The sequence below is a fragment of the Mustela lutreola genome, chromosome 4 (genome assembly GCF_030435805.1).
Source record: "Mustela lutreola isolate mMusLut2 chromosome 4, mMusLut2.pri, whole genome shotgun sequence".
Taxonomy (NCBI): Eukaryota; Metazoa; Chordata; class Mammalia; order Carnivora; family Mustelidae; genus Mustela; species Mustela lutreola.
In genome coordinates this window covers 16,398,820-16,426,320 of record NC_081293.1, presented here as the reverse complement: position 1 = coordinate 16,426,320, position 27,501 = coordinate 16,398,820, and the positions used below count along the sequence as shown (strand labels likewise).

At 39.1% G+C, this 27,501-nt stretch overlaps 1 protein-coding gene across 2 annotated transcripts; it reads right to left on the bottom strand.

Annotated features, from left to right (window-relative positions):
- Positions 1–5,157: 5,157 nt before the first annotated feature.
- DCLRE1A (DNA cross-link repair 1A) lies at positions 5,158–27,356 on the bottom strand. 2 transcript variants are annotated; one of them, XM_059173124.1, is made up of 10 exons: positions 27,264–27,356; positions 25,579–26,688; positions 21,698–23,398; positions 19,223–19,356; positions 18,021–18,139; positions 14,623–14,763; positions 12,976–13,121; positions 11,820–11,974; positions 6,818–6,959; positions 5,158–5,789 (listed from the first exon to the last, which is right to left on the bottom strand). In XM_059173124.1, the coding sequence occupies exons 2-10, from the start codon at positions 26,042–26,044 to the stop codon at positions 5,629–5,631; spliced, it is 3,165 nt and encodes a 1,054-aa protein (XP_059029107.1). In that variant the 5' UTR covers positions 26,045–26,688; positions 27,264–27,356; the 3' UTR covers positions 5,158–5,628. The 2 variants fall into 2 exon arrangements, with proteins under 2 accessions (XP_059029107.1, XP_059029106.1); XM_059173123.1 differs by lacking the exon at positions 27,264–27,356 and adding an exon at positions 27,030–27,115.
- Positions 27,357–27,501: the final 145 nt, after the last annotated feature.

Sequence of the window (27,501 nt, the reverse complement as noted above, 5' to 3'; positions counted from 1 at the left end):
CAAAGCCCAAATACAAGGGTGGGTCAGGCCAGGTGGAGACATCCAATCAGTGGGGGCGCATACTCCCTAGGAGTATGGGCCCCGCCCTTACTAATTGGGCACCTTTTGGGCGCCAATTCTGACCAAGGTGATAGGCTAGTTCAAATATCTACTATAGGATAAATAGTGATTCAATTGGTCACTTATGTGTGACCTAGCATGACTGTGCAGCTTTCTCTGTGTGTTACAATCTCATTGGCCACCTGTGCATGGCCAGGCCCAACCACATGGCCTTTGCCCTTAACAGCTAGTCTGTGAAGCAGAGAGAGGTCGCCCTCTCTGTAAGAGGCGTGGCCTCGAACGTTCGGTTTGATTTTCGATGCTTGGTGCGAAATAAAGCTTTGCTTGACCTTCGCTTTGTATCAGTCTCCTTCCTTTGACCATGGACCCTGCACCAACAACTTAGTATAGCTCTCAAAAGTCATCTTCCCCCACTTACCTCTGTAGCTCGAGCATGACACACCAACACCAACACTAACACACCAGTGCTCCAGGTTCCCCCCCTCCCTCGGCTGCTCACGCCTCCAGGACCTGGTGGTCTGTTGTGTGGCTCTCCAGTCTATGAGAAGTCCGTCAGTTTTTTATTTATTTATGTATTTATTTATTTTTATTTAATTATTTTCTGTCAATCTTTTAAAGACCATGTAAAAAGTTGTCTTCTCGATGGACTCTTCCTTATGAGAATGAATCTTTCCTACCCCCCCCCCTTTTTTTTTTTGAAATTTTCCTTTTAAGTGCTCCCACACCCTTCGGTGTTAGACCACATCTCACAGCTTGCCTTTTACAGTGCTTCTGTGCAGGTCTTTCTTTCCTAATATTCTCTGATGTTTGAGACCATTTTATTCATGCTGAGGTCCCCCAACGAAGGTTTGTAACCCCTTTGCCTAGACAGAATAATCATTCAATATGTGCTTGCTAGATTGAATTTTTTTTTTTTTAAGATTTTATTTATTTGAGAGAGAGAATGAGCGAGCGAGCGTACAAGCAGCGGGGAGGAGCAGAGGGAAAGGGAGAAGCAGACTCTCTGCCGAGGCAGCCCAACGTGGGGCTCAATCCCAGGACCCCAAGATCATGACCTGAGTTGAAGGCAGGCGCTTCACTGACTGAGCCACCCGGTGGCCCCTAGATTGGACAGTTCTTATCTTAATTTCCCTGCAGCACCAAGGATAGTGTGGAGCACATAGCAGTTAATTAACAAATAATGTTGACTGATAAAAGCTCTGGGTCGGGGGGAGCTCAATGACATCTCGACTAAGAAAAGCATATTTTCTAATCCTCTAAATTGCTCCGGCACTGAATTGGTCCTAAGTAACAGATGTCTTGATTTACTGAAAACAATCAATGGAGTAGTTTCAATATATTTTTATTTTCAGTGGTTCTTCTGGAGAGAAACTATTTTTACCTGAGGAAAACACGTGAAAGAATTTTGGAAGTCAAATTCTTAGGATGTGAATGGATTTTTCACTGTCTATTCAAGATTCATTCAAGCACTTGGTAATGGTCTCTAGACCAGACACAGAAAAAGGAACTAGATCATAAAATGAATATGATAACCCCTGCCCTGAAGGTGTTTACATATCCTGGAAGGCAAGTCTCAAAGGAATCTGGGTTTTGGTGCTTTAGAAAAACAGGGACTACTTAGCCCTATGCTGATAAATCTGGAAGTTCTTTAAAATGTACACTCTTCAGGGGCACCTGTGTAGCTCTGTTGTTAAGCATCTGCCTTTGGCTCAGGTCAGGATCCCAGGGTCCTGGGATCAAGCCCCACATTAGGCTCCCTGCCCAGCAGGAAGCCTGCTTCTCCCTCTCCCACTCCCCCTGCTGTGTTCCCTCTTGTGCTGTCTCTCTCTGTCAAATAATTAAAGAAAAAAAAAATCCAAAAAAATGAAAATGTACCCTCTTCAGTTCAGATTATAAAAATTACATGTCAATGTATATTAAAAACATTAATAGTATTTTATTTAGAAAACCACTTTGGATTCACCAAAACAGCAAAACAGATGCTATGAACCTGGGCTTGGAAATATAATCAGATGCTATGAAGCTGGGCTTGGACATAGGGTTAGGCAAGAGAGTTTCCTAGTGTAAAATGTAGGGAGACTCTCCCTCCCCAGTTCCTCAGTCCATGCAAGTGCAGGGTCAGCCTTGAGAACCAGTGTTCCCTTAAAATCTCACACCCTAACCTCTCCTGCCTCACCCTAGTTCTGGCCCGGCTACAAATATTTAAGAAAATAATCATTTTGCATTTATAGTCAATTTTGTAGACTTGGTACACTTTATAACAAATGCTTTACAGATTATTTCTGGCTTACCAAAAATGGAACTGTGAAATCATGGGGGAAATGAGACCTATGCAAAGAGCAGGTCTACTTTTTGGAGGTAGGGGGTAGATATTAAGGGAAAGAGGAAACATAATTAGCATAGTATAATGACTGCCAAGTTCAAAGCTGCCAACTATTCAGATTAGAAGTAGTTCTTATATCTAAACTGTTCTATTATTTATAACCATTAATTTATGGGTTTGCTGGCTTCAAGTAACTTTTTTTTTTTTTTTAAGGATTTACCCATTTGTTCAAGAGAGACAGCGCGAGCATAAGCGCGGGGTGGAGATGGGGAAAGGGCTGAGGGGGCCGTAGAGAGACTCTCAAGCACACTCCCCACCCAGTGCAGAGCCTGACACGAGGCTTGATGTCAGGACCCTGAGATCGTGACCTGAGCCCAAATGAAGAGCCAGACACTCAACTAACTGCGCCACCCAGGCGCCCCTCCAGTAACTTTTGATTGGAGTTTTTCCAAGATCAATATCAAGTGAACTGAACAAATGGTAGTAAAACCATCAGAAAGGTTACAAGACAATATTAATATTCTCTCAAGACAGATTATTTCGAGGACTAGTACCTGAAGATGACTCCCTTCTTAGTTCCTTCGTCTACTTATTGATGGTTATTCAGGACCAAATATGGAAATTCTGGATGCCTTGGGTTGATAGGCCTATACCTCAGTAGTTGATTTAGGTACGCTAATAAATACAGAATTGGGGATAAGTGATTTAGATTTCAGACACTGACATCAAGTGGAAAAGATTTTCCCGTGACACCGAAGTCATGACAACTTGGAATCAGCCTGTCAAGTATCTCTGCGTCTGGGAATTCAATGCTCAGTGTCAGGTAAGGTTGTGAAGCAGCTTTCTGAAAAGTCCCAAATACGGAGTAAAACATTTTCCTCTGTACTGGCTTAATCCTATTTCTCCCCTACACGTGTTTAAGATGTTCAAGAGCTGTCATCCGTTTATTTTGGGTTGATGGTAGATTTCTTCTTCTTTCATTTCACTTTAAAATTGAAATTTTTTTATCTACCGAAGTGTGAGGTATTGGAACTAAGAATTTCATATATAGCTCTCGACTGAGCCTCGGGGAGTTTGGCTGTGATTATGACTTATATTTAAAACTCTTTGGGGTGGTCCCTAAATGAGGTTCTGCATGTTCTGCTGCAACGGCAGTGAACAAAATCATTCCGAGCTGCTCTAAATAGTGGTGTTTGTGTCGAAAGAGGTTTTATGCATTGGATAATAAAAAGGCTGAGGCTGCCCTTAAATAACATGCTTGGGTTTTCGAAGTCAAACCTCCAAAATCATGAAAAATCTTTTTACCAATGAAAAAGGACAGTTTTAAGAAAAAAAACATTACTCAAATAATAAACTAAAATGACTATAACATTACTCAAATAATAAACTAAAATGACTATAAATGACTTGACCATCTCTCCAAAATGCCTGTTTTTGAGGACTACACAAAGTTTTTTCTAATTGTAAGTTGGAACAACTTATAAGTTACAAAAAGTTTAAAACATCAACAGCCCGAACAAGTTAAAATATTTTAAATGTGTAATTGAAGTCAGCGGAGAGCACAGGTAAACTGGACTTATTGCCACTGTGCCCCTAAAAGCTTTTCCTCCCTTAAATGTGATCCCTCTAGGGGCGCCTGGGTGGCTCAGGTCCTGCTCCTGGGGTCCTGGGATTGAGCCCCCGCATAGGGCTCTCTGCTCAGCAGGGAGCCTGCTTCCCCCTCTCTCTCCACCTCCCTCTCTGCCTGCTTGTGTTCTCTATCAAATTAATAAATAATCTTTTAAAAAAATGTGATCCCTCTAACTCTGACCTCCACAGCAATGTAAAATCCAAGCTTGTGAAAATAAAGTTCATGGAGAATACTATCCTTACTGAAATCATTACTGGAAATAATTTTCCATGAAAACATCAATTAAGAAATTCCCCCAGATAATTTCATTGCTAGAGGTAGTATAAAAATATGCATATACACACATGCATATGTGCATTATACGTGTTTTCTCATTTAAATCCCATAAACACATTTTTAACATGCATTGGCCTGTATCAATTTTTTTTTTTAAAGATTTTATTTATTTATTTGACAGAGAGAGAGATTACAAGTAGGCAGAGAGGCAGGCAGAGAGAGAGGGAAGCAGGCTCCCCACTGAGCAGAGAGCTCAATGCGGGCCTCGATCCCAGGACCCTGGGATCATGCCCTGAGCCGAAGGCAGAGGCTCAACCCACTGACCCATCCAGGCGCCCCTCTCTCGAATTTTTATTTGGGATCAGCTACTTTGTCTGTGGTGGGCAACATCAAGATTCATGAATTATATAATCTCACTTAAAAAACAAAGCTGAAATTTGAATTTCTAGTTATCTGACATCTTGAGTAAACAGTTCAGATAACATCTATTCATGCAAACTTTTCGCCATCCTTTATTGGGTGATTACCTAGGCTCTCTGAATCCTCTTCTTTAGTATCAAATGTTGAATTATTTCCCTTGAAATTTTTAAAAAATTTCAAGAACAGGGGAACCTGGGTAGCTCAGTGGGTTAAAGCCTCTGCCTTCAGCTCAGGTCATGATCCCAGGGACTTGGGATTGAGCAACGCATCAGGCTCTCTGATCAGCGGGGAGTCTGCTTCCCTTCCTCTCTCTCTGCCTGCCTCTCTGTCTGCTTGTGATCTCTGTTTGTCAAATAAATAAATAAAATCTTAAAAAAATAAAAATAAAAATAAAATAAAATTGCATGAACATCACAGCTATAAATCCTAAAAACCAAAAGACACTATGGCAAATTTAAGATTTTTTTATTTAAGTACATTATAAAAGTTATTTCATAAAAATATGCTCCATATTAAATAATTTTAAAGATACATAATTACTTATATATAAAGCTTTCAGTGTCCTTTATCTATGATCATGAGTCCTTTGGTCCCTAAGGCTGCCTTTGCTGCCTCTCCTGAGGCTAGATGCAGAGGATACCTGCTCCCGATGAAGGAGCAAGAATCCAGGGCCTGGGAGACCAGTCTCCATCATCACTGATGATTCTGAGAGATGCCTGGCACCAGCAACACGCTATTTAAACATAAATGAGAGTGCTCGCTTCGGCGGCACACATACTACACATAAATGAGAAAACAAGCTATCCGAGCAGCCTTCACAAGGTTTTCCACACACAGCATATTTCAGATCACTAAATGTTTAACGAGTAACAAGCTCTACCTAAGTGACTTAACTAGATCTGAGTCCTTTCGGGTCACATCAATATCCAGCTTCCAATTTCCACTCTTTAAAATATTTCTCCATTGTCCTCCTAGACTTCAAGGTGCCAACATTCACGGTCGGTATGATTTTCTGGGGCTTCAGCCACTGAACAAAGCGTTTCATTTCTAGGTAGCTGCTGTGTTCACTGTAAGGGATTCCTGTAACACAAAAGATATTGCAGACAAAAAAATCCAATTATTTAAAAAAAAAAATACATAAGCCCAAAGCAAAATAAAAAAGGAAAGCAATCCAGAGTATTGTCAAAAACTCCTTGGTACTTTATTTCTGATAAAAAAAAGTGTGTTAATGACTTTTATGGAGAATAAAGATTAAAACATTAAAATGATACAGAAACTTTGAACATTAAATAATCCTATTACTTTTCTATGTAGATTAGACACTTCGTATGTATTTCTATAGACTCAGGCTTTCTTTTTAAATTAGACTTCTCTGCAGCACTTCACTCAGCTATGGATTTCAGGAATATCCTGGAAAAATTAGGAGAAAGATGTGAAGAGTGACAAGCAAGAGACTCTTGGTTTCCAGAGCAAGTAAGCAGAATCTAGTCCCTGAGCTTTGTACACGGGAAAAAAATAAGCAAAATAAATAAATAAATAACATCTTAAAAATCCCTTTATCTTTCCTAAAGATCAAGTGGCACAGAGAAAGGGAGGAGGGGTCCTGCTTTAACTGGGATCTTTAGGGGATGAAATTAAGTCACTGGTCTAGGGACATATCAAAAACGTTTCCATCAGCCACGATTACAATAAGCGATTTCTGAGGACAAAGGTAAACCTCCACCAGGAAATGAGAAAAAGGAGTCAAGCCTGTCTCTTGCCGTCATGGCATCTAATCCAGTCTTCCTGCTGACAGTTGGACAGTGGGTGGCTCCTGAGCTTCCAGGCCCAGTGGCACCATCCGCCCCTCTTCTATGCGTCTTTGATGCGACACAGCATCAAGCACGCAAACGAACCATGTCTTATTAGCCCTTGACTTTCTCCTCCTGCCATGTTCCTGTCTATCAGTGTATGACGTACTACAGGGACAGCTTTAGAGAGTGCAGAGCAATTTGAAACTCGATTTTTAAAGATCCACCAGTGTCCATTTTTCTGAGATCTAATTTTTACAGTTCCTTTTTAAAAATGTCGTAACAAACATTAAAAGTGAAAAAAATTAATAATTATACCATATATTGAAATGTTTCCTTTGGTCTGGGGAATAATGTCTGCTATCCTCGTTAACTTGTTAGAATGCGTCCATCCCGTAGGTCGAAAAGCCAAAATCTGATCATATTTTCCACCACACTTCTTCAAATGACTCTGTAAAGCCTGTTAAATAGAAACAGAATATTTATTTAACAGTCAGTGAAGGTGGGTTATGGGGAATAAAACAGAATGATCACATGGGTATAGTCTTAGGTAGTGTACACTTGGTACACATTAATTTGCAATAACCTAGAGCCGTACTTCCAGAAAAAACCAGAATCATTAAAAAAAATTTTCCCTTTATCTAAAGTTAAATAAGCTTGAGCGCAGCCTGAAAAAAAGTAAAGTGAGGCCACATAAGAATTATGAATTGAAAGATTATAATTCAGATAGCTACCAAAAAAGGAAGAAAGAAAGAAAGAACAACAGAAAGAGAAAGAAAAGAAAATAGAAAGAAGGAACTCTCCAAATCCTACTACTATTAGGATATTGAATATACTGTGAGGGTGTTCTAACACTGGTAAACAGCAGCCCAAACAGATCCATATGCATATATATGTACAACGGAGGACTGACAGGTGGAGAAAAAGAGGGGAATGAGTCTATGAGCGGCATTACATTCAACATGCACGTACATTTCAAAGAGTGCACTAGCACTCTTCTCAGGGTCTTACTCCATTTCACTCTTTAAACATGAACTAGAATACTTGCAAAACTCTTCCTGCTGCTACAATTCGGAGTACTATGCTTTCCTAATACAACCTAATACAACCAAACTAAAGTTATCAAAAGTGATGACATTTGATGAAATCTGAAAATCAACGACCAAGGTTCAATCTTTGAAAGATAAGAAAAATCCAAATAAAAACAGTGATGGCACCAGAGATAGAAAAGTCTGATACTTTTGGTCTTCAGGCAAAACCCAATGTTGAGGGCTTAGTGTAAATTAATAATAAAGTTTTAGCATTATTTAAAATAATAAAAAAATCTAAACTGCCCATGGTATCATTTTGGATTTCCCCAGGTTTGCTTTTCCTGCCTTCATCATCCATACTCTGCTTTTTCTTCCTTTATCACCCATATTCTGAATTATTAAAGTCTTGTAGGAGATGCTGGTAGAAAGTTCTGAAGAAAACAAAGACAAACCCATGTATCTGTCTACTCACTCCTCATCTAATATATGTCTGTTTCAGGATCAGAGGTGTCAGAGTGGTGGATACCAGACATAGCCCTTCAACCTTCTGGAAGCTTAGAGCCTAGAAGGGAGATGGTTAAAAAAACCTACTTGGGTCTTTTTTTTTTTTTTTTTTTTGTAATGGAAACTATGTTTCCTTTCTTAACTTTTTCTAATTCTCATCATCTATTATACCATTAGCAACTAGAAGTCTTGCAGATTGACCTTTTCACAAAGGACTCATTTTGAGTAGAAATTCCTAGAAATGGGATTGTTGAGTTAAAGGATTTACCCCTAACTTCTAATTCTACCCAAGTGGACGAGAGTGCTAATTTCTCTAAGCCACAGCATAGGAATATTACTTTTTTTTTTTTTTTTTAAGATTTTATCTATTTGACAGAGATCACAAGTAGGCAGAGAGGCAGGTAGAGAGAGAGAGAGGAGGAAGCAGACTCCTCCCCTCCGAGCAGAGAGCACAATGTGGGGCTCAATCCCAGGACCCTGAGATCATGACCTGAGCTGAAGGCAGAGGCTTAACCCACTGAGCCACCCAGGTGCCCCAGAATATTACTTTTTTTAAAAGTATGCCAATTTGGTAGGAGACAAACATATCCTTGTTTTGCTAGTTTTATGTTTGATTACTAGTTAGAAGCTAAACATTTTATTGTGTTTATCAGATATTTATATTTCACTGGTGAATTAAATAATCTTCTGATTTCTCCTCTGTATCAATCAATGATCTCTTATTAATTTAAATACCTACCATTTATTTTTAAAGATTTTATTTATTTATTTGACACAGAGAGCCAGAGAGTGAGAGAGAGAGCACAAACAGGGGGAGTGGCAGGCAGAGGAGAGTGAGAGGGCGAAGCAGGTTCCCCACTGAGCAGGCATCCTGACATGGGGCTCGATCCCAGGACTCTGAGATCATGAACTGAGCCAAAGACAGCTGCTTAACCAAGTGAGCCCCCCCGGAGCCCAATACCTACCATTTAAACAGTCGTATTTCTGGGGCGCCTGGGTGGCTCAGTGGGTTAAACAGTCGTATTTCTTACTAACTACTGCCTCCCCACAAAATAGTTTAAGTTATGGATCAATAACTAAGCTTTCCTTATAATCTGGCTCTACAAATTTTCAGAGTTTTGTCTCGCTTAGTCTAGGATGTAACTAAAGGGAAAAGGAAATAATACAAAACTGAGGTTTAGAGCAATTACACATTTAATATCATAAAGTGAGAGTCCACTTTTCAATACAGGTCATCAAACACATCCATTCCTATTTGCTCCACAAAATTATTCAGTAGAATTAAGTGAGAGTTTATGCTTTTCATAAAACAAATTAGAGTTACCACAAAAACATCATTAACCTATGCCACAAACAGAAAGAGATTCTCATCCAACCCAAACACACAGAAAAGGCTGCCAGCAGCCACTGACTAAATCATAAACCACAATCTGGGAACTTCTGCCATTTTATTAATTTTATTAAGAATGAACTAGTCAAGGGGTGCCTGGGTGGCTCAGCTGATTAAGTGTCTGCCTTCAGCTCAGGTCATGATCCCAGGGTCCTGGGATCAGCGGTGCAGCCACCCTGCTCAGCGGGCAGTCTGATTGTCCCTACCCTTCTGTGCCCCCCACTCCCGCCATGCTCCCTTTCTTTCAAATAAATAAAATCTTAAAAAAAAAAAAAAAAAGAATGATCTAGTCAACATAAAGTCTCTGATCCATGACTTATCTGTCTATTGGTAACCTATCTGTGACAAAAATGATTTTGGTATATGCCCCTAGAATTGTTTCTCACAGGTAAATGATCATCTATTACATTATTGTTTATTACTATAATGTCTTACCACATTCGGTTGGCTGGGTTTAAATCAGAGGTGGTAGTCCATCCGTATCACATAAGTGGATTTGGGATGTCAAACTCGGCAGCATGAATGGTTTTATGGGGTTTCTAGGGCTTTCAAGCCTGCCGTACAAACACTGAAAATCGTATCCATTGACATTTTCACAAAATGGCATTGGCTCTGATGCAACAAAACTATTTTTGGTGGCAAAACATTGCCTTTAAGTACTAACAAAAATACAGTCTCATGTGACCATCAGCTTTTTTTCCTTTTCTTTTTTTTTTTTTTTAAAGGTTTTTTATTTCTTTATTTGAGAAAGAGCACAAGAGGGTAAGAAGGGCAGAGGGAGAGGGAGAAGCAGACTCCCAGCTGAGCAGGGAGCCTGATGTGGGGCTCGACCCCAGGACTCTGGGATCATGACCTGAGCTGAGGGCAGACGCTTAACTGACTGAGCCACCCAGGCGCCCCAGTAATGTTGGTTTTCTTTTTTCATGTTTTTAGGCTATTTACACCTTCTCATTGACTTCTTAGCCTTATGCCATCTGGTTCCTCCCAATACCACTTCACTAAAACATTTTTTGTGCAGGTCACCTAAGATGTTCTAATCGCCAAATTGCCATTCTCTCCTTATATGACCTCCCTGCAGCACTGGGAACCTTAAAAACTCTTTCATGAAAAGTTCTAGTCCCTTCGTTTCTATAAAACTCTGACTCTTCCACCCCTGCTATCTTCCTAAATGGATCATTTGTTCAAATGGAACAAACTAAGTTAGTAGGAAATAAAACTGTAAGATAAAATCATTAAAAATAATGCTATCTCCTCAAGATATCAATGTTCATTTTATAATTAACACTTCATTAACCGCCATACAAATTAGCAGCCTCCCAAATTTAAAATATGTTTCCAAACATGGCTTTAAAGGGACAGAACACTGCCTTGTTTATCCCTGAAATTTTTATGAAGTATATACTCATGATAGGCCATAAAAATTTCACCTTAATCTCATGAAGAAAGGATTTCTGTCAGTTACAATTTCCTTGTAATTCCAGGGATAGAGCTAAAATATTCATTTTATCAATAAATTTTAAATGTTATTATTTATAAGGCAGATACAGTAATGGACATCCTAAGCTATTTCAAAAAGTTCTATAAAAGTTAGTTCATGAAATTATAGCAAAAGTGAAAATACATTCTTTGGTGTACATTATGTTCTGATTTGTTTCTAATACACAAGTCTGATGTATTCCATTGCTAGATTATCAAAATGTTAGTAAATGGAAAGAATCTTAGTATATGAATAAATCTGACAGAGAAGTCCCCCAAATCACAGTGAGGTCCTAACAGATATCTTTTTCTTATTTATTTGTTTTTAAGTAGGCTCTGTGCCCAGCGTGAAGCTTGAACCTACGACCCTGAGATCAAGAGTCACATGCTCTACTGACTGAGCCAGCCAGTGTGTGTCCCAACCTCTCTGTATCTTAATCCACACCTCAAAGCCAATACCAGAACTTGCTCTTAGGATACACTTCCGCTGGTTCATTTAATCCTTACAACAAGTCATATTCCAACATAAATCAGTGTTATCAGGGATTAATATTAACACAAAAAAGATCTGAAGAAAAGTTCTCTGTTCATTTCCACACTCAATGGAAAGAAATGGAACACAATCCTAAACACAGAAGATTTGGATGAGCAGATAGTTGCATACTTTTCTATTTTTGTTTCTTTTATAATAATTCTCCAGTTCCTATAGGTCCATGAATTACTCCACACAGCTGCACACACACAACAAATAAAAACATTTCTATTTCCACTTAAAAGATCTTCTAGCACAAGGTTTACTATGACTCCACTATAATTGAATTCCTCTGCATTAAATGCAGCTATGATGGCATTCCAGATTATAATCATTGTATTACCTTTTCTAGTCCATCCTAAAAATGCATGTCTCGTGGATGCTTACCTTAAAGTTAATCTGCATCATTGGGAGGAGGTGAACCAGTGAACTACACATGTCTGTAGTGATGAAGGAATTAAGTTCTGGTATGTTGAGGCACTGCAAGGTTTTATATTTTTCTTGGGACATGCCCACTTTTGAACCTAAAACATCAGCAATGGCTACAGGCAAAGGAAAAGGTTTAAAATGGTAAAACTGCAGCTTATGAAAAAGATAATTAAGTTACAACTTAATCAAAATTTAAAATAAGAATTTACCACCACCAACACCAACAAAAATTCAAAACATTCATGCTTTTGCTATATTTCAAAAAGGCTGAATACTTTTGTTGGTTAACTGTAGGAAGTAAATTATGAGAAATGCAAAGAATTTCTTTTTAAAGACCTAGTATTTAAAAACTGCAAAAGATGGGGCGCCTGGGTGGCTCAGTGGGTTAAGCCGCTGCCTTCGGCTCAGGTCATGATCCCAGGGTCCTGGGATCGAGTCCCGCATCGGGCTCTCTGCTCGGCAGGGAGCCTGCTTCCCTCTCTCTCTCTCTGCCTGCCTCTCTGCCTGCTTGTGATCTCTCTCTGTCAAATAAATAAATAAAATCTTTAAAAAAAAAAAAAACTGCAAAAGAAATACAGAAAGGGGTAGAGGAAAAGCAGCAAAGTTGGAGGAGTTAAAACCCAGGCTTTATCATTTCATATTTTAATGTCTGACATGACGTGACCATAATTAGGGAGACACAGAAAGTATTTTGTGAAATAGTATAACGCCATCTAGACAAGCTACAATTACATATCTAAAATCATTTATGTACAAAAACTAAAAATGTTCTCTAAAATAATTGATGGTTATCCCCAAAGGAGGCGGCAATGTGACTTTGCACTTGTCATTTTTCAAAGTTCCCTGAAATACTAGTGTAGTGAGGATATTTGCTCTGTAAACATTCTGCAGATGTAAAGGCTACCACAAACACACTTAACAAGGGTTTCCGTTAAGGAAAGCCTTTCAAAGTTTAAATGAATCCAACTCTATCAAATTTTTCTTCAATGGTAATACTGCACCATTTCAGGAAATAAGGATCGAGTGCACGCACCCAGACTGAAAGGGCTTTTATGCAAAAGAGAATCTGATCTTTATAATATATTAATGTAAATTAGAGACAACCACCACCCACCTAGGAAGACTTTCTCTTTTCCAATAGAGTAAGTGCCACAGACGATGAGAACACGTGGGTTTAGAGTTACTGCCTCAAAGGCAGTGTTGATGGCAAATTGGATAACCTCTTGCTGAGATGGAAAGGAGTATTCTGGGCTGCAGTATCTGTAAGATGGAAATATGGTACTTATAAATGAGCAACAGAAAAGCCACAGCTTTAAGGCAGATGCTATTTTAGAAACCAAGCTCTAGCAAACTTACTTGTAACGGTACTGTAATACATTAACCCCGCCGCGGTCATTCCACTGCCTGTGGTTAAAATATTTGTTACGAGCTATAGATAATTTATGATGGAATTCTACATTTCCAATACGGCTTTTACAGTGTGTTTCTTTTATTGCCCTCATATAAGGAAATTGCCTCTTTTGCTTCAAGGGCATTTCTAGCTGGCTAGTTTAGCTGTGAATTGTATACCTCGGCATCTTTTTGTTTTAACTCTAATCACTACTGAAGAAAATACAAATGACAGGGTTTGTCTTTTAACTAAAGAATTCTGATTTAGTTTAAAAAATTCTTAAAATAATAAAATGAAATGTGAATTTAATGAAGCAGTTTTAAATCAAAGAGTTAATATTCACATGGTTATCTGCTCTTCTGAGGAGATAGAGAAATATATGGAGTATTACAACAATACAACAAATCCAGTCTACCTCAATACAGTAACACCCAATGAAAAATTAACCCTAAGACTACTAGATAGCTATCTCTATTTGGGATGAAAATTAAGCATTTTTTCACTAAAAAAAGAAGTAATAAAGTACAAACATAAAAAAATATTGTTTTTGCTAGTCAGCCATAAGAAGAGAAAACATTTGTCTTCTCTTGTGAAAAACTCACAAAGAAATTCAGAATTCTATGTAGAGAACACGAGGCAAAAAAAGGGGGGGGGTTACTTATTATTTTCTTAATTTATTGAGAGTACATAGAAAAGAATGGAAAAATTAGCTACAGTGTTACAAAACTGGATGTGGGAAGATCATCTTTTTTGCTAAAGTATGCCATCCAAATTCACTTCTCAAAACAGGTTGAAATAGTCAACATAATTCATTTCTAACAAATTGATGAGGTATTTTAAAATGTAATAAAAAATGGCTAGTACCATTATGTTTATAACATTTAGAAATTCAAAGCTGTCACTTATAAATTACCTTTTGGAGAAGGAACAAAGTGATTTTGAATATTCAGAAACAGAATCACATTTTGGCCTCTGTTTCTTCTTCACAATTATACTTAATAGTTACATAGGAACTTTGAAAAGATAAACTAAAAGGGTGTTTCCTAAAGTTTGCCCCCCAATTTTTCTTCCTTGTTTCAGTAACAGGATTCTCACATAAACCAAAGGAAACCACAGAAAAGAAAAAACTGAGTTGTAGTTAGTTAAGACATGTCATCCCAAATTTGTTCTTAAGCCACTACGTATTTTTTCAAAAGCAGTTCTTGATAAATGGTCTTAAAATGGTAATTGACAATAAGTTGTCTTCTTCTTCTTCTTCTTTTTTTTTTTACAATAAGCCATTGTTTTGATTACCTAAGCAACCATATACATTGTTCATAAAAATCAGGGCAAATATTGTCAGTGGGAAAACACAAAGAAAGCTTCTCTTACGTTGTATCTAAGTAAAGCGTGTGGATTTTCTGGCCTGCAAGACGAGAACGTTCCATGGTGGGATCTGCTCGGAAGTCGCCCGTGTGTAAGAGGACGTTACCATTAGGAAGATGAAACAGGATCATGACAGCACCTGGACAGCTGAACACAAACATTTCAAAGGAATAGTCTTAACACACACGAGGCAGCTGAAGGAAGAGGGCTTCCCACGCTCAGCAAGGTAATACACATGACACAGCACGTGTGTGGGAAAGGGCTAATTCGGCTTGTTTGTTCCAACTCCACACTTCCCCACCTAAGCCTGCCTTGAGGACTAGTCCTTGGCTGGCCCTTGAGAGAGGAGTTGAACTCTTGGAATATTCTGCCTGATAAGAGCGCTTTGTATGCCTGAATGAGGCAGGGGCCTGTGTGTCCCTAGTTTAACTGGACAGTCACCATAGATAACATCCTTGGCATCAACTGTCTGTTTTGCGCTAGGGGACTGGAGTCTGAGGAGCTAAGGCAAGTCACACAGGCATTGCATGTGTCCAGGACTGACCTTCAGTGAAAGCCCTGGCTGGACTCAAGGCTCAGATGAGCCTCCCTGCTTGGCCACGCGTGGCCCATGTGGTGAACGCCGCTGCCGGGGGAACCAGCGCATCGGTGCTCCTCCGTCGGACACAGGATTTCCGGAAACCTGTGCCTGCTTTCTCCTGCACGTGGCCCTCATTTGCCTTTCACCTTTGCTGATTTTAATCTGTCCTGTCGCTAAAACTGTAAGGACAACAGCCCTTCTGAGTCCGGTGGGTCCTTCTAGAGAACCACTGAGCCTCAGCATGGTCTTGGGGACACACTGGGGCTTGGAAATTACTGCCAAAACACACAGAACTTTCAATCTGAAACTTCACTGTGAAAGGAAATAATTACTTTTGTAACTAAAAACTTCCTCTTACCTCCCTCCCCAAAACTTCAGACCGCAATCACTACTGGGGAATTCTATCAAACATCTAGGGAAGAAATAGCCCCAATACTATGAATGGAGTAGGAGGGAATAGTTTGTGAGGCCAATATTATCCTAATATCAAAACCAGACAAAATTATTATTAAAAGAACTACAGACCAATATCCATTATGAATACAGACAAAGAAGTCTTTAACAAAATATTTAGCATATCAAATCCAGCAATATATTTATTTCTAAAGCAATATATATTTTTCAATATTTATTTATTTATTTATTTTAATTTTTAAACGATTTTATTTATTTATTTGAGAAAGAGAGAGAGCGCATGAGAGGAGAGAGGTCAGCGGGAAAAGCAGACTCACTGCCGAGCAGGGAGTCCAATGTGGGACTCGATCCCAGGACTCCAGGATGATGACCTGAGCGGAAGGCAGTCGCTTAACCAACTGAGCCACCCAGGTGCCCCAAAAATATATATATATTTTAAAGGCTAAGTGGAGTTTAACCCAATGAAACAAGACTGGTTTAAAATTCAAAAAAGTTCCTCATTATTGTTTACCCTGTTAACATTATAGAGGAGAAAAATTATGTGATCACCTCAGTAGAAGCTAAAGAAGCACTTGACAAAAGTCAACACCCATTCATGATTAGAAACTCTCCATAGACTAGGAATGGAAGGAATCTTCCTCAACCTGATAAAAAGGCATCTACGAAAACTGTATTGCTGACATCAAGTTAAAGGGAGAAAGACTGTAAGCTTTCCTTGTAGGGTCAGGAACAAGGTAGTATCTGCTCTCAGCACTCCCATTCAACACTTTACTGGAGGTCTGATCCAGGATCATAGACAAGCTGGACTTGTCACTCTGAACAGAATGTAAAAAGTAAAACAAAACTGTCTATATTTACAGATGACATGATAGTACGTGCAGAAAATTTTCAGAAATCTGTAAAAAACCTACTATGACTAATGTGCAAGTTTAGCAAGGTCTCAGGATACAAGTTCAATACACAAAAATCAGCTGTCCATCAAGAGGTGAATAAAGACATCTTAGTGTGCCCTTACAGTAGATACTACTCAGCAAAAAAAAAGAAACAAACTACTGATACACACATCAGCATGGATGAATCTCAAAAACATGATGAGTGACAGATGCTGGAGGCTAAAGAGTAGATACTATGGGATTTCATTTCACTGAATCCCTAGGAAAGACAAATTTAAGACATAGTGATAGAATATAGATCAATGGTCCCCTGAGCTAGAGTTGGGTTTGGGGACTGACTGGGGACTGACTGTGCTAGAGTTGGGTTTGGGGACTGACGGGAACACAAGTAAAACCTTCTGGGGTGGGGGAAATTTCCTATATTTTTCTATAGTGGGTATTACATGGGTGTGCATTTTTGTCAAAATTCAGCAAACACTTTAAATAGGTCTATTTCATTTATGTAAATTGTACCTAATAAAGTTAACTAAAAATATCAGAACTTGGGCTGTTAAAATCATTGATTAAAAAAGAAGCACCAGCAGGGGTGCCTGGGTGGCTCAGTTGGTTGAGCATCTGAGTCTTGGTTTAGGTTCAGGTCATGATCTGCAGGTGGTGAGATTGAGCCCTGTGTGGATCCCTGCATCAGGTTCTGCGCTCAGCAGGGAGTTTGCTTAGGATTCTCTCTCTGCCTCTCCCGCTGCCCCCTCCACTCCCTCTTTAAAAAAAAAAAAAAAGAAAGAAAAGAAAAGAAAAAAGAAACAACAGCAAAGTTAGCAGACAAAAAGTTAAAAGCAACCTGAAGACAGAGCATGGGTCTGGATTTTTGGAGACCTAGTCTTAATTTTAATTCTTAAAGTACCTGTGATGGCTAAAATCCTATAAAAACAAGGCAGAAGTGCAGTTGACAGTTGCATTTTGGTAACAGGATACCAACAGTGCTTTACACTAAAAAGAAAAAATGAGGGGGAAAAGGGAAACTACTTCCAGGAAAAAAAATCTTCCAAGTCTTTAGTATTAAAAGCCTGAAGGATTTCTTAAAAGGGAGGAAAAATCCTTTGGTATCTAAATGGAGTGCAAGCTGTTGACCTATAAAAGCGATATTAAAGAAGATGGCAAAAAAATTTAAAAAATAAAGAAAATGGCAAAAGGTTAGCTCTTCAAAACAGCAGCATCACATTAAAATATTTTTTAAAAAAATAAGATGGTCTCATATGTCAAGGACAGTAATTTAAAATGCATTAAAAATGAATTAGGTAACATTTAAAGGATTTCTCAGTACAATTAATCTCTGATTCTGTAATTGCATACATTGTTTTGTTCAGAAGGAGAAACTTGTTTTACTCAAAGTTTTTAAAATATCAACCATATTAGTTCCAATACAAGAATGTTCTTTAATACCCAAACTAATATGTTTTTATTTTATTTTAAATAGTTTTTTAAAACTAGGCTAGTCAGAAAGTAACTTTAATACTTACTGATTGGCATCAAGCAAAACAACTTTTATACCATTTACTATACATTCCGTGTCCATCGGCAACGGATGGATGTATTGTTTTTGTATGTGAAGTTTGCTCTTCAACAAATTTCCAGTTATCTGCAAAACAGAATGTGCTTATTGCTGATACAGTAGGACACTAGATAAGTCTTTTACTTCAGATCTAGTTTAGAACCAAGCATCTTAGTCTCTGTTCTCCCACTTACTTACATTCATGGAAACCCTCCAGAATGCCAGAAGAATTTCCTACCATGACTCTGTCACAACTCTGCTTACACACAGTTCACGGACTCTCCCTCACCTGTGAAAAGTCCCTCATCCCCAGATGACATACAAACCCTTTATGACCGGCCCCTGCTCATTTCTGTGGCTTTATCTTCTGTTGTTCCCTATCTCACGGTTAGCCGTTGGGAATTATCTGAAGAGCCTGCAATGCGTAGATTTCTCAGATGTCTATGCCTGAATGCAAACTCTGCTCTCTACTTGGGATGTCCTCTCCTATTTCCTCTGCCTAGTTCTGGAATCAGACAGACCTGCGAATTCTGACTCTGCCATTATTGGCTCTGGACTTAGGGCACATCACTTAATCTCTCTCAGCCTTGGTTGCTTCATTAATAAAAAGAAATTCATTTTATTTCAATAAAATAATTCAAGAATGCTTGAGGATTAAACTAAATTCTAGTAGAAGCCCTTAGTAGTGACATTAAAATAGTCACCTTTTAATAATTAACTCAAGGTATCTCTTCTACTGTGAAACTTTCTCTAACCTTGGCCTGGGCCAGAATAAAGCACTTTCTTCTACTTGGCTGGTGACCGTTTTTGGTCACAATACCAATTCCATTGCAGTGTATCTGTGAATGTGTCCCCCAAAAGGCTGTGAGCTCCTTGAACTTGGGTATTTCCCCCTGAATGTCTTTTTGGGCATCAATAAATGTTACTGAATGGAACTTAGGTGTTCTAGTTACACTGTAAGGTTGTTTACTGTTGCCATATACTAAAGCATTTTTAAAAAAGTCTTTTTTAACTACTGACAGTAACTCATCTGAGAATCTTAATGTGGAAATCTGTGTTCTCACATCTTTTCTAGTAGAATGATAGATCTTCAAATGTTATTCTTTTTTAACCAAATCGCTTAGAAATTCACTACGTCATAAATTTAGAATTAGGAAGGCCAACACTTACCTCACTACAATAAATTGGAAATGTGAAGTTTTTAGACAATCCAGCATAGTGATCAGAATGAAAATGCGTGAGAAAATAGGCTGTGCACCCCTCAACCAGTCCATACTGGAAGGCGTCCACGGTAAAGCCAGTCCCTGCAACAAAAGAGCACACAGCTGCTTGAGCAAGAGGCAACATCATGAAAAAGGGCCAGTCTGAGTGTAAACAGTGAACCCCTAATGTCTTTACATCTTGATTCCAAATTAACGTCATAACTTAAAAATTTATGCAACATAAATTCAGCAAAAAGGCATACTAGAGATGAAAATTAGTCTTTTAAGTTTCTACTAAACATCCCAGGATTGGCTTTTAAAATTTTTTTTTTTTTTTTTTTTTAGTTTTGTTTGTTTGTTTTGTTAAGTAGGCTCCATGCCCAGCGTAGAGCCCAACAGAGGGCTTGAACTCATGACCCTGACATTAAGACCTGAGCTGAGACCAAGAGTCTGATGCTTAACCAATGGAGGCACCCAGGCTTGTATTTTTTTAAGTGAATAACTGTACCAAAAAAATTAATTAAGCTACAAATGAGTTATTATTATTTTTTTTACTGACCCAAAATCCTTTGCTTCAGCGAAACAGCGAAAGGAAAATGCTAATGTTCTTCTTGTATTATTCTATCGTGGCAATTGATACTGGCGCAGAAATGATCACAGGCCCAAATAATCATACATATTACAGTGGTCGTGGCCTTCCATTGGGTCACAGTTCAGTAACAGATGGACAGCATGTCCGTAGCATTTGAATTTCATTGTGGAGAACAGGAGGTAGGGGAGGAAGAAGGGAAAGAAGAAAATAAATGCCAAAGACAGGCTACCTAGAGGAGCAATAAAGAAAAAAAATGGCTGAGCTCTTCTGAAAGTGTTCATGGAAGAAATAACCAAACATGTGAATTGTGATAGGTAAGTCAACAAACCCACCTTCACAACTCACTGAGGCTTATCACTACATATGGCCTACTAGTCTCAGGCTCACTTAAAATACAGAAAATTCATTGCCATAAGAACTAAAAAACAAAACTGGTGCTGTGATGTACAAATATGATAATCCCTACACAAACCTTTTGAGCAAATTATGGATTGCGACTACCAAAGTACTTTAAACAATCTTTCTGAAACCAGGTATATTTTGGCAGATTTTATATCCTTTTCGGGATAAGAATTACTGGTTTCATAAAATTCATTTAGGACGTATTTGTCTAACTCATCTATGAAGGCATGCGAACTTACAAAATAAAAAAAGGATGAGAAACTAAGTTATTATGATAGGGATTAAAAATATCTGGCATCCAGACTGGAAGGAGCCGAGGTGCCCTTTGGCAGCTGAATGGTTAAAGATGTGGTCCATATACACAATGGAATATTCCTCAGCCATCAGGAAGGATGAAGAGCCACCATTTGCATAGATATGGATGGGGCTGGAGGGGATTATGTTAAGTGAAGTAAGTCAAGCAAAGAAAGACAATTATCATATGGTTTCACTCATAGGCAGAACGCGCGAGCCATAGCATGGAGGACCATAAGGGGAGGGAGGGAAATTTGAAGGGGGAGAAACCAGAGAGGGAGACAAACCATGAGAGACTATGGACCCTGAGAAACAATTGGGGGGTTTCAGAGGGGAGGAGGTAACAGGGTGATGGGTATTGAGGGCACGTGCTGTGATGAGTGATAAGTGTAACACTGGGTGTTACACTTCATCAATGAATCACTGAACACTACATCAAAAACTAATTATGGGGACACCTGGGTGGCTCAGTTGGTTAAGCAGCTGCCTTCAGCTCAGGTCATGATCCCAGCGTCCTGGGATCGAGTCCCGCATCGGGCTCCTTGCTCGGCGGGAAGCCTGCTTCTCCCTCTGCCTCTGCCTGCCATTCTGTCTGCCTGTGCTCGCTCTCTCTCCCTCTCTCTCTGATAAATAAATAAAATCTTTGAAAAAAAAAAAAAACTAATTATGGACTATACAGTGGCTAATGGAACATAATAAAAAAAATGTTCAGCATTTATTATGATCTATACAATCTGTTAATTTTCCTTCTTTGAGGCTATTTAGCACTTTGTATTTCTCTTAAGCGCTTAGAGACTGTTACTTCACTTTAATAAAATTTAATTATAATTTATATATGTTTTTATTATAATTACTTACAGAGAGCCTCTCCTTCCATATTAAGCTGACCCTCCTCTGGGTCAAATCTGTGAAATCTACCTACTAGTATAGTATGTTGTTCACAAAATATGTTTAATAAAAGTTTGCTGAATTGAATGGGACAAAAACATTTAAATAGGCAAAAAAAATCTATGTTACAAGTCAATGATGTATAAAAAACAAAGGAAATACATACAAAAATTGTTCTGTACAAACACACACAACATAGGCAATAAACACACAATTTTTGAAAGCCGATTCTTTGTAGATACGTAAAGTATTGGTATTTCAACTTACCAGGTATTTTCTTATAGAATGGACATGTCCTTGTTCTTAATTGTCCTGCATTAGGTGACTCTGGGATTTTCGAGTTCTCTCTCTGCAGCCTGCCGTAAGGTGATTTTACCAAGACTTTGTCTTTCCTTAAATTGACTCTTCTGGCTTCTGCCCTGTTAAGTTGATGTGACCTCTTCTGATGTTCTCCTTCCTGTAGTGAATCTGACTTTTTAGGTCTCTTTCTTTGATGCCGTGACCTCTCACTAGGAAGTTCTACAGAGGCCTGACTCTCACTTAAATTCTTTGCATCAAATTCTAAATCACTTAAAGATTTTTTTGCTTTCCTCTTGCGCTGCCGGGGGGACCTCTTTTCATTAGGACTTACAACTGGATTTAAGTTCATCCCTTCCACTGCACCTCCCTCCTGCAATTTCTCTTCTTTTCTTTTGGGTGGTAGTCCAAAATAAACACCTATATCCATTTGTTTCATTACTTTGGAAGAAGGCGGTGTTGCAGGACAGTTGGGACCAGATGGCAACATTTTCTGAGACTCGGGAGTATTAAGTGAACTGGAAGAATTCTCTGTATTGGGAACTGTAACTTTACTGTCTGGTCGACCACCTAATGCCTTTCTGCAGACACATGCTGAATTAGCATTGTTCTTTGCTTTGACGTTCTTACTTGATGATTTTCTAATTTTACTTTGGGTTGGATGCAAAGAAAGACCCCCTTCTCCCTGCCCCTCGAGAGCTTTGGGCATCTCACTATTAAGCAACGGAAGAGAAACCTGACTGCAAACAGCTGATTCTTCAACTAGCAGTTTCTGTTTATTTGACTGAGATGGGTGACATTCTGGCTTACCAAGTTTTGCATTAGCGGCCTGATAAATAGAAGTAAGCCTTTGTGCTAAAGCAGATGGAAACAGCGCAAAATCATTATCGGTGTGCCCAGGGTCATCGCACGGGAAAACATCCCTATTTTGGAAAAGAAGCTGAGATGAATCAGGTAGAGTGCTGGATTTATACAATACTTCGTGGTATTTATCCTGAGTTAAGAAGCTGTCCAAGTAGGGGCCGCTCTTCTGCTGGTCCTTCAGGAAGGACCCATGGAGTTTTCGGAACAAAGTGGAGGGGCTGTCATCTTCTTCCACGCTGCCATCTTTAGAGCTCCCCGTCAAGAGTATCTCCTGCTGCGAATCACCCAGCTTTTCATCCATACTGTAAGTTTCCTCATCACTTTGAAGTGGAGAATAAGAGATTTCACAGCTACTAAAGTCATTTTCTGGCAGTGGGGAGTATATGTATTCTGAGTTGCTTTGGCTGTCTCGTTCTTCAGCAAGAGCCAAACCAACTCCTACCAGGTTGTCCTTATTAACACTTTCTGGAAATAGTGGGATTTGTTGGGACGTTTGGATAGCTGTCGAAGAAGAAGAAATCTTTTTACTGGTTTCAGATGGAGACTGAGATTTCCTTAGACACGGTGTCACTAACGAGGGGTGAGCTGCAACATTTCTTAAGCTTTCCGTTGGCTTCTGATGCAGAGACCATCTTTCCTCAAGGTCACAGAGAAGGCCTGAATTAGTCTCACTGAAGCAATCCTCTGACCCAGGTAGTGAGCTGCTGAAGGAACTACTGTTTGCCCTGCTCTGAGCCAGCAGGAGGTGACTGTATCTCTTAAAATGAGAAGGAATTGTTGAGGTGCACAGAAGACCATCAGGACACTCTGAAAATTTTAAAAAAAGGTAATGCAGGATCAAAGCAGCGACAGCTTTAAAACCTAAGTGGAAAGTCTTCAGTCCTACTTTGAGGTCTTAGCACCATGCCTATCTTTATACAGTCAAAAGATCCAGCATAAAATAATAATAATCTAGCATGGCCTTGCAACATGCTAGTTATTATCTCTAAATCAAATACTTTTCTAAATTTCTTTTCAGATGATTGTTTTCCCAAAAAAATTTTGTTAAGACTAACACCTTTTCCTCCCTTAGTAACTCTCACAAACGTGAGCCCCTTCAATTACCCTCCATATTTACACAAGGTGTTTATAGGTGCTCACTAGTTCATTATTGTTCCGGTAATAAAGAGTGAAAAAGGCTAGTTCACTAGTTGAACTAAAGTTCAACCCCAGTTTTTATCTTATCAAGTAATACGGATTTGTGACAATTTAGAGTACCCAATTAGGGTCCGTTATTTAATATTTATACCGCATATAATAAGAGTAATAAATATCTTAATTAGTTATAGCTGTTCATACACTGAATAGTTTAGATTCTAAGATTTGAAATTGAATTTGATGAGCTTTAATAATCGGGGACGTATTCCCCGTCGTAACATTATAATAGAGAAACAGTCTGTAAACCATCATGGCGTAACCCCTTGTATGTTAATTTCCAGGTTGTTTTAAGTTTTATTAATTTAAGCAATCTCTACACCCAGTGTGGGGCTTGAACTCATGACACCGAGATCAAGGGTTGCATGCTCTTCAGACTGAGCCAGCCAAGTGCCCCAATTTCCAGGTTTATCCAAAAAATGACCCACTCTCCCTCCTAAAAAAGACGTTACATTAAATTAGAAGACCTCGCTGCTTAACTTAAAACCACTTCATAAAAGTTATTTGTTGTGGCACAGAATTCAGTTCAACAGTCCATCTGAGATTCTATTCAAAGGAGTTTAGTCAGTGAAAAATCTCTTTGAGGTGGCTTCATCAAAGACATTTCACCCTGAGAAGCTCACCGTGAGACTCCAACTTCCATTTCTGATTTTCAAGCCACTTAAAAAGCAAATTAGCAGCATTTGACGAGATTTCCACTTTATTTAAAAAAAAAAAAAAAAAAAAGCTAATAACAGGGGCGCCTGTGTGGCTCAGTGGATTAAGCAGCTGCCTTGGGCTCAAGTCCTGATCTCAGGGTCCTGGGATCAAGCCCCACATCTGCCTCAGCATCCCTGCTGAGCGGAGAGCCTGATTCCCCCTCTCTCTCTGCCTGACACTCTCTGCCTACTTGTGATCTCTCTGTCAAATAAATAAATAAAATATTTAAAAAAAAAGCTAATACCAAATTTTTTTTAAGTTCTTTTGTGTCTTTACGCAGTACTTTAAAATAACTAGAGGTTAATAATAAGATGTCCTCTGAATCATAAATAACATGAAAGCCGTACTGAGTAATGTATTTATTTTGCTGAATTCTAACTCTTTGAGATTTGAAAATCCATATATGGTATATATAACTTTGAAATATACAAATCATCCTAACAACGCATTCTCCATATACTCCCAAGTAGGACTACCTACATGTTAAACATGACATTATATATCTCAAAAGATAATAAAAGCATAACGTTACTTCAGTTATCATTTGGCACATTTTTAATTCAAATCTTAAAAATCTAAGACTCCTTCCCAGATCTCCTTCCTGTAAAACAGCATGATAAATTCAACATTTACAAGACTCGACTATATGCATAATTCTCTAAATTTCTGTTTCACAAAAGGTAACAAGTGGGGAGCTTAACTTTCAAGAATGCTCATCTGTAAAACGTCAATACCACCTACCTTCTGCAGTCATTGTGAGAGTCAAGTAAGTAAGCGGAACGAAGGCAGCATAGTCTGTGCTCAATTAACATTTATGAAAAATCACTGAGATGTTTAGGGACTTCTACGAAATAATACAATGCATTTCAATTGCTTTCAAGTTTGCAACATTCTTTACAATTAAACCACTGACGATGATCTCTTTAACCTCCTCAAGAAGGGTTTCCTTGTTTCCTTCTAAGTCATTTACACTTCAGTGCCTCATCTCCCTTTCACTTAACTGCTTGCCTTGCTCGTTCTATTGGACTGATTCATCGGCTGAATGCAGGCTTTTTAGACTATTTAAAGACTACTCCCTTTTTTTGTCGTCTTACCTGTTTCAGAGACTGGTGGAGAATCCAAACACTCAAAAACATGCCATCGAGGTGTTTGACCTAGCAATGAGGAAAAAGGCATCTGGCAATTTGGGCAGTATCCGTCATAAACTGGACGTATCTTTGGAGATACTTGTTTGTTTTTGCGAGTCCTACTGTGCTTTCCTGGAGTTGTCTCCTTGTCTTGGGACTGGTGAATACCATCTCCACAGCTAGAATTCTGACTAGAAGCTATGGAATTCTGACTATCTGTTTCTCCGAGGCACACTTCGGGGTCCTTTGTCTTCTCTTTAAGTTCTGCAGTTCTTTTTTTATTTCTGTTGCGTTTTGACTGGTATTTTCCATCTGTTGCTTTTTCAACAGATTTTGGAATATTCTCAGAGCAATTATTTGTATGTACTGGTTTTGGTTTTCTTTTAGATTTGTATTCCCAGATGTCCTCTTCCAAAAAATCATCTTCTAACATGGCAAAATGATTTTTAAGTAAATAAGAATCTATTTCTTGTTATAAAAATTTTTAATGGGACTATTTTGCTGAGGGGGAAAAAAATAACAAAACCCCCACTAACTTGATGGGAATCTAAAGCTTTGGTAATGAATATATTGGCAAACTACAAACCTTATACCTGAGAACACCAGCTATTCCATTTATACCACTTTAAAATTAAGAGAATAAACCCCAGGGGTAGCATCTGAGAATTTTCTCATTGCGACCACTATTTCATTCCAGTGTGTTAGCCTTTCCAAGGACTTGATTCATAAATATAAAAATCAGTAATACTTTGAAAATTAAGCACTCATAGGAAATATAGGTCCAAGAGTTTAACTTTAGAATGAGCTTTGTAAAATTGTTATAAAGCTCCTGTCCGTTCCCTTTCAACTGGACGATTGTCCAAATTATTCACAAATAAAACCACAGTCTCTGGGCAATCTGCGTAGCAGGGTTTCCAAACATGAAACGGCTATCTCAGCTTGCTAGTACAACCATAATCACACCATAATCAAAGAGGTGTGTGAATAGGGGGAGGAGGGTTAGTAATTGCCCTTCTTGTCTCTTGGATATCTGACCACTTCGCTTCCCGGGTCTTCTTCAGCAGCAATGAGCACACACTGCACAATGAACAAACAAAATTCAAATATGTGAAGTTGTGCCTGCATTGAGGGCACCCACACTCCTAACTCCAGCTGCAGAAGTGGTCTACCCTAGATGTAGTCAGCCCTCTCTCCACGAGCCTCAAAACCAAGGGTCACCTGCCTGATGCCTCCCACCTGCTCTGCCTTCTCCTTGAGCTCAGGAGGCTGCAAGGCCAACTTGCAGTGAGAAAGGCCTCACCCCTTCTAAGGCAGGGAATGAGTAAGCTGCACGCACAGCCGGTTCCATAAAAGCTTTAAAGAGCCCTCCGCTTCTGAAGTCGGAGGCCCAGACCACCCGGATCCTCGCCCCAGCCCACCTGCCACCCGTACACCCTCGGGAGTAGCTCCAGCTGCATCCGCTCCTCTCGGCACCCCCCTCCCCCAGCTCCGCTGACAATCTGTTCGTGCTCGCACTTTCAGCACTGCGGGGCGACAAGATACTGTATTTGTGTATAAGTCAAAGCCATTGCCAGTCACTCTCAACTTAAAAAAAAAAAAAAAAAACCTAAAACTAAAACCCCATCCCATGAGGATATCCCTACCCGCTTTACCTCTGGTGTCTTGGCGGGAACAACTTCCTCTTGCCAGTGCCGTGTCGAATCGGCTGACCCTGGCCTAAGGGCGGGATTTTGAAAAAGTTTGTGTCCTTTTGGGTCCTACTGATTTATATTATTTTATCTTATTTTTGTTCTAAAACCTGCTAATTTCCAAAGTGAAGTGTGGGGGGAATGGTTCTCAGAGCTCCAGGAACGCGGACCCAGAGACTTTCCCCATGCTGAATCTGGCGCT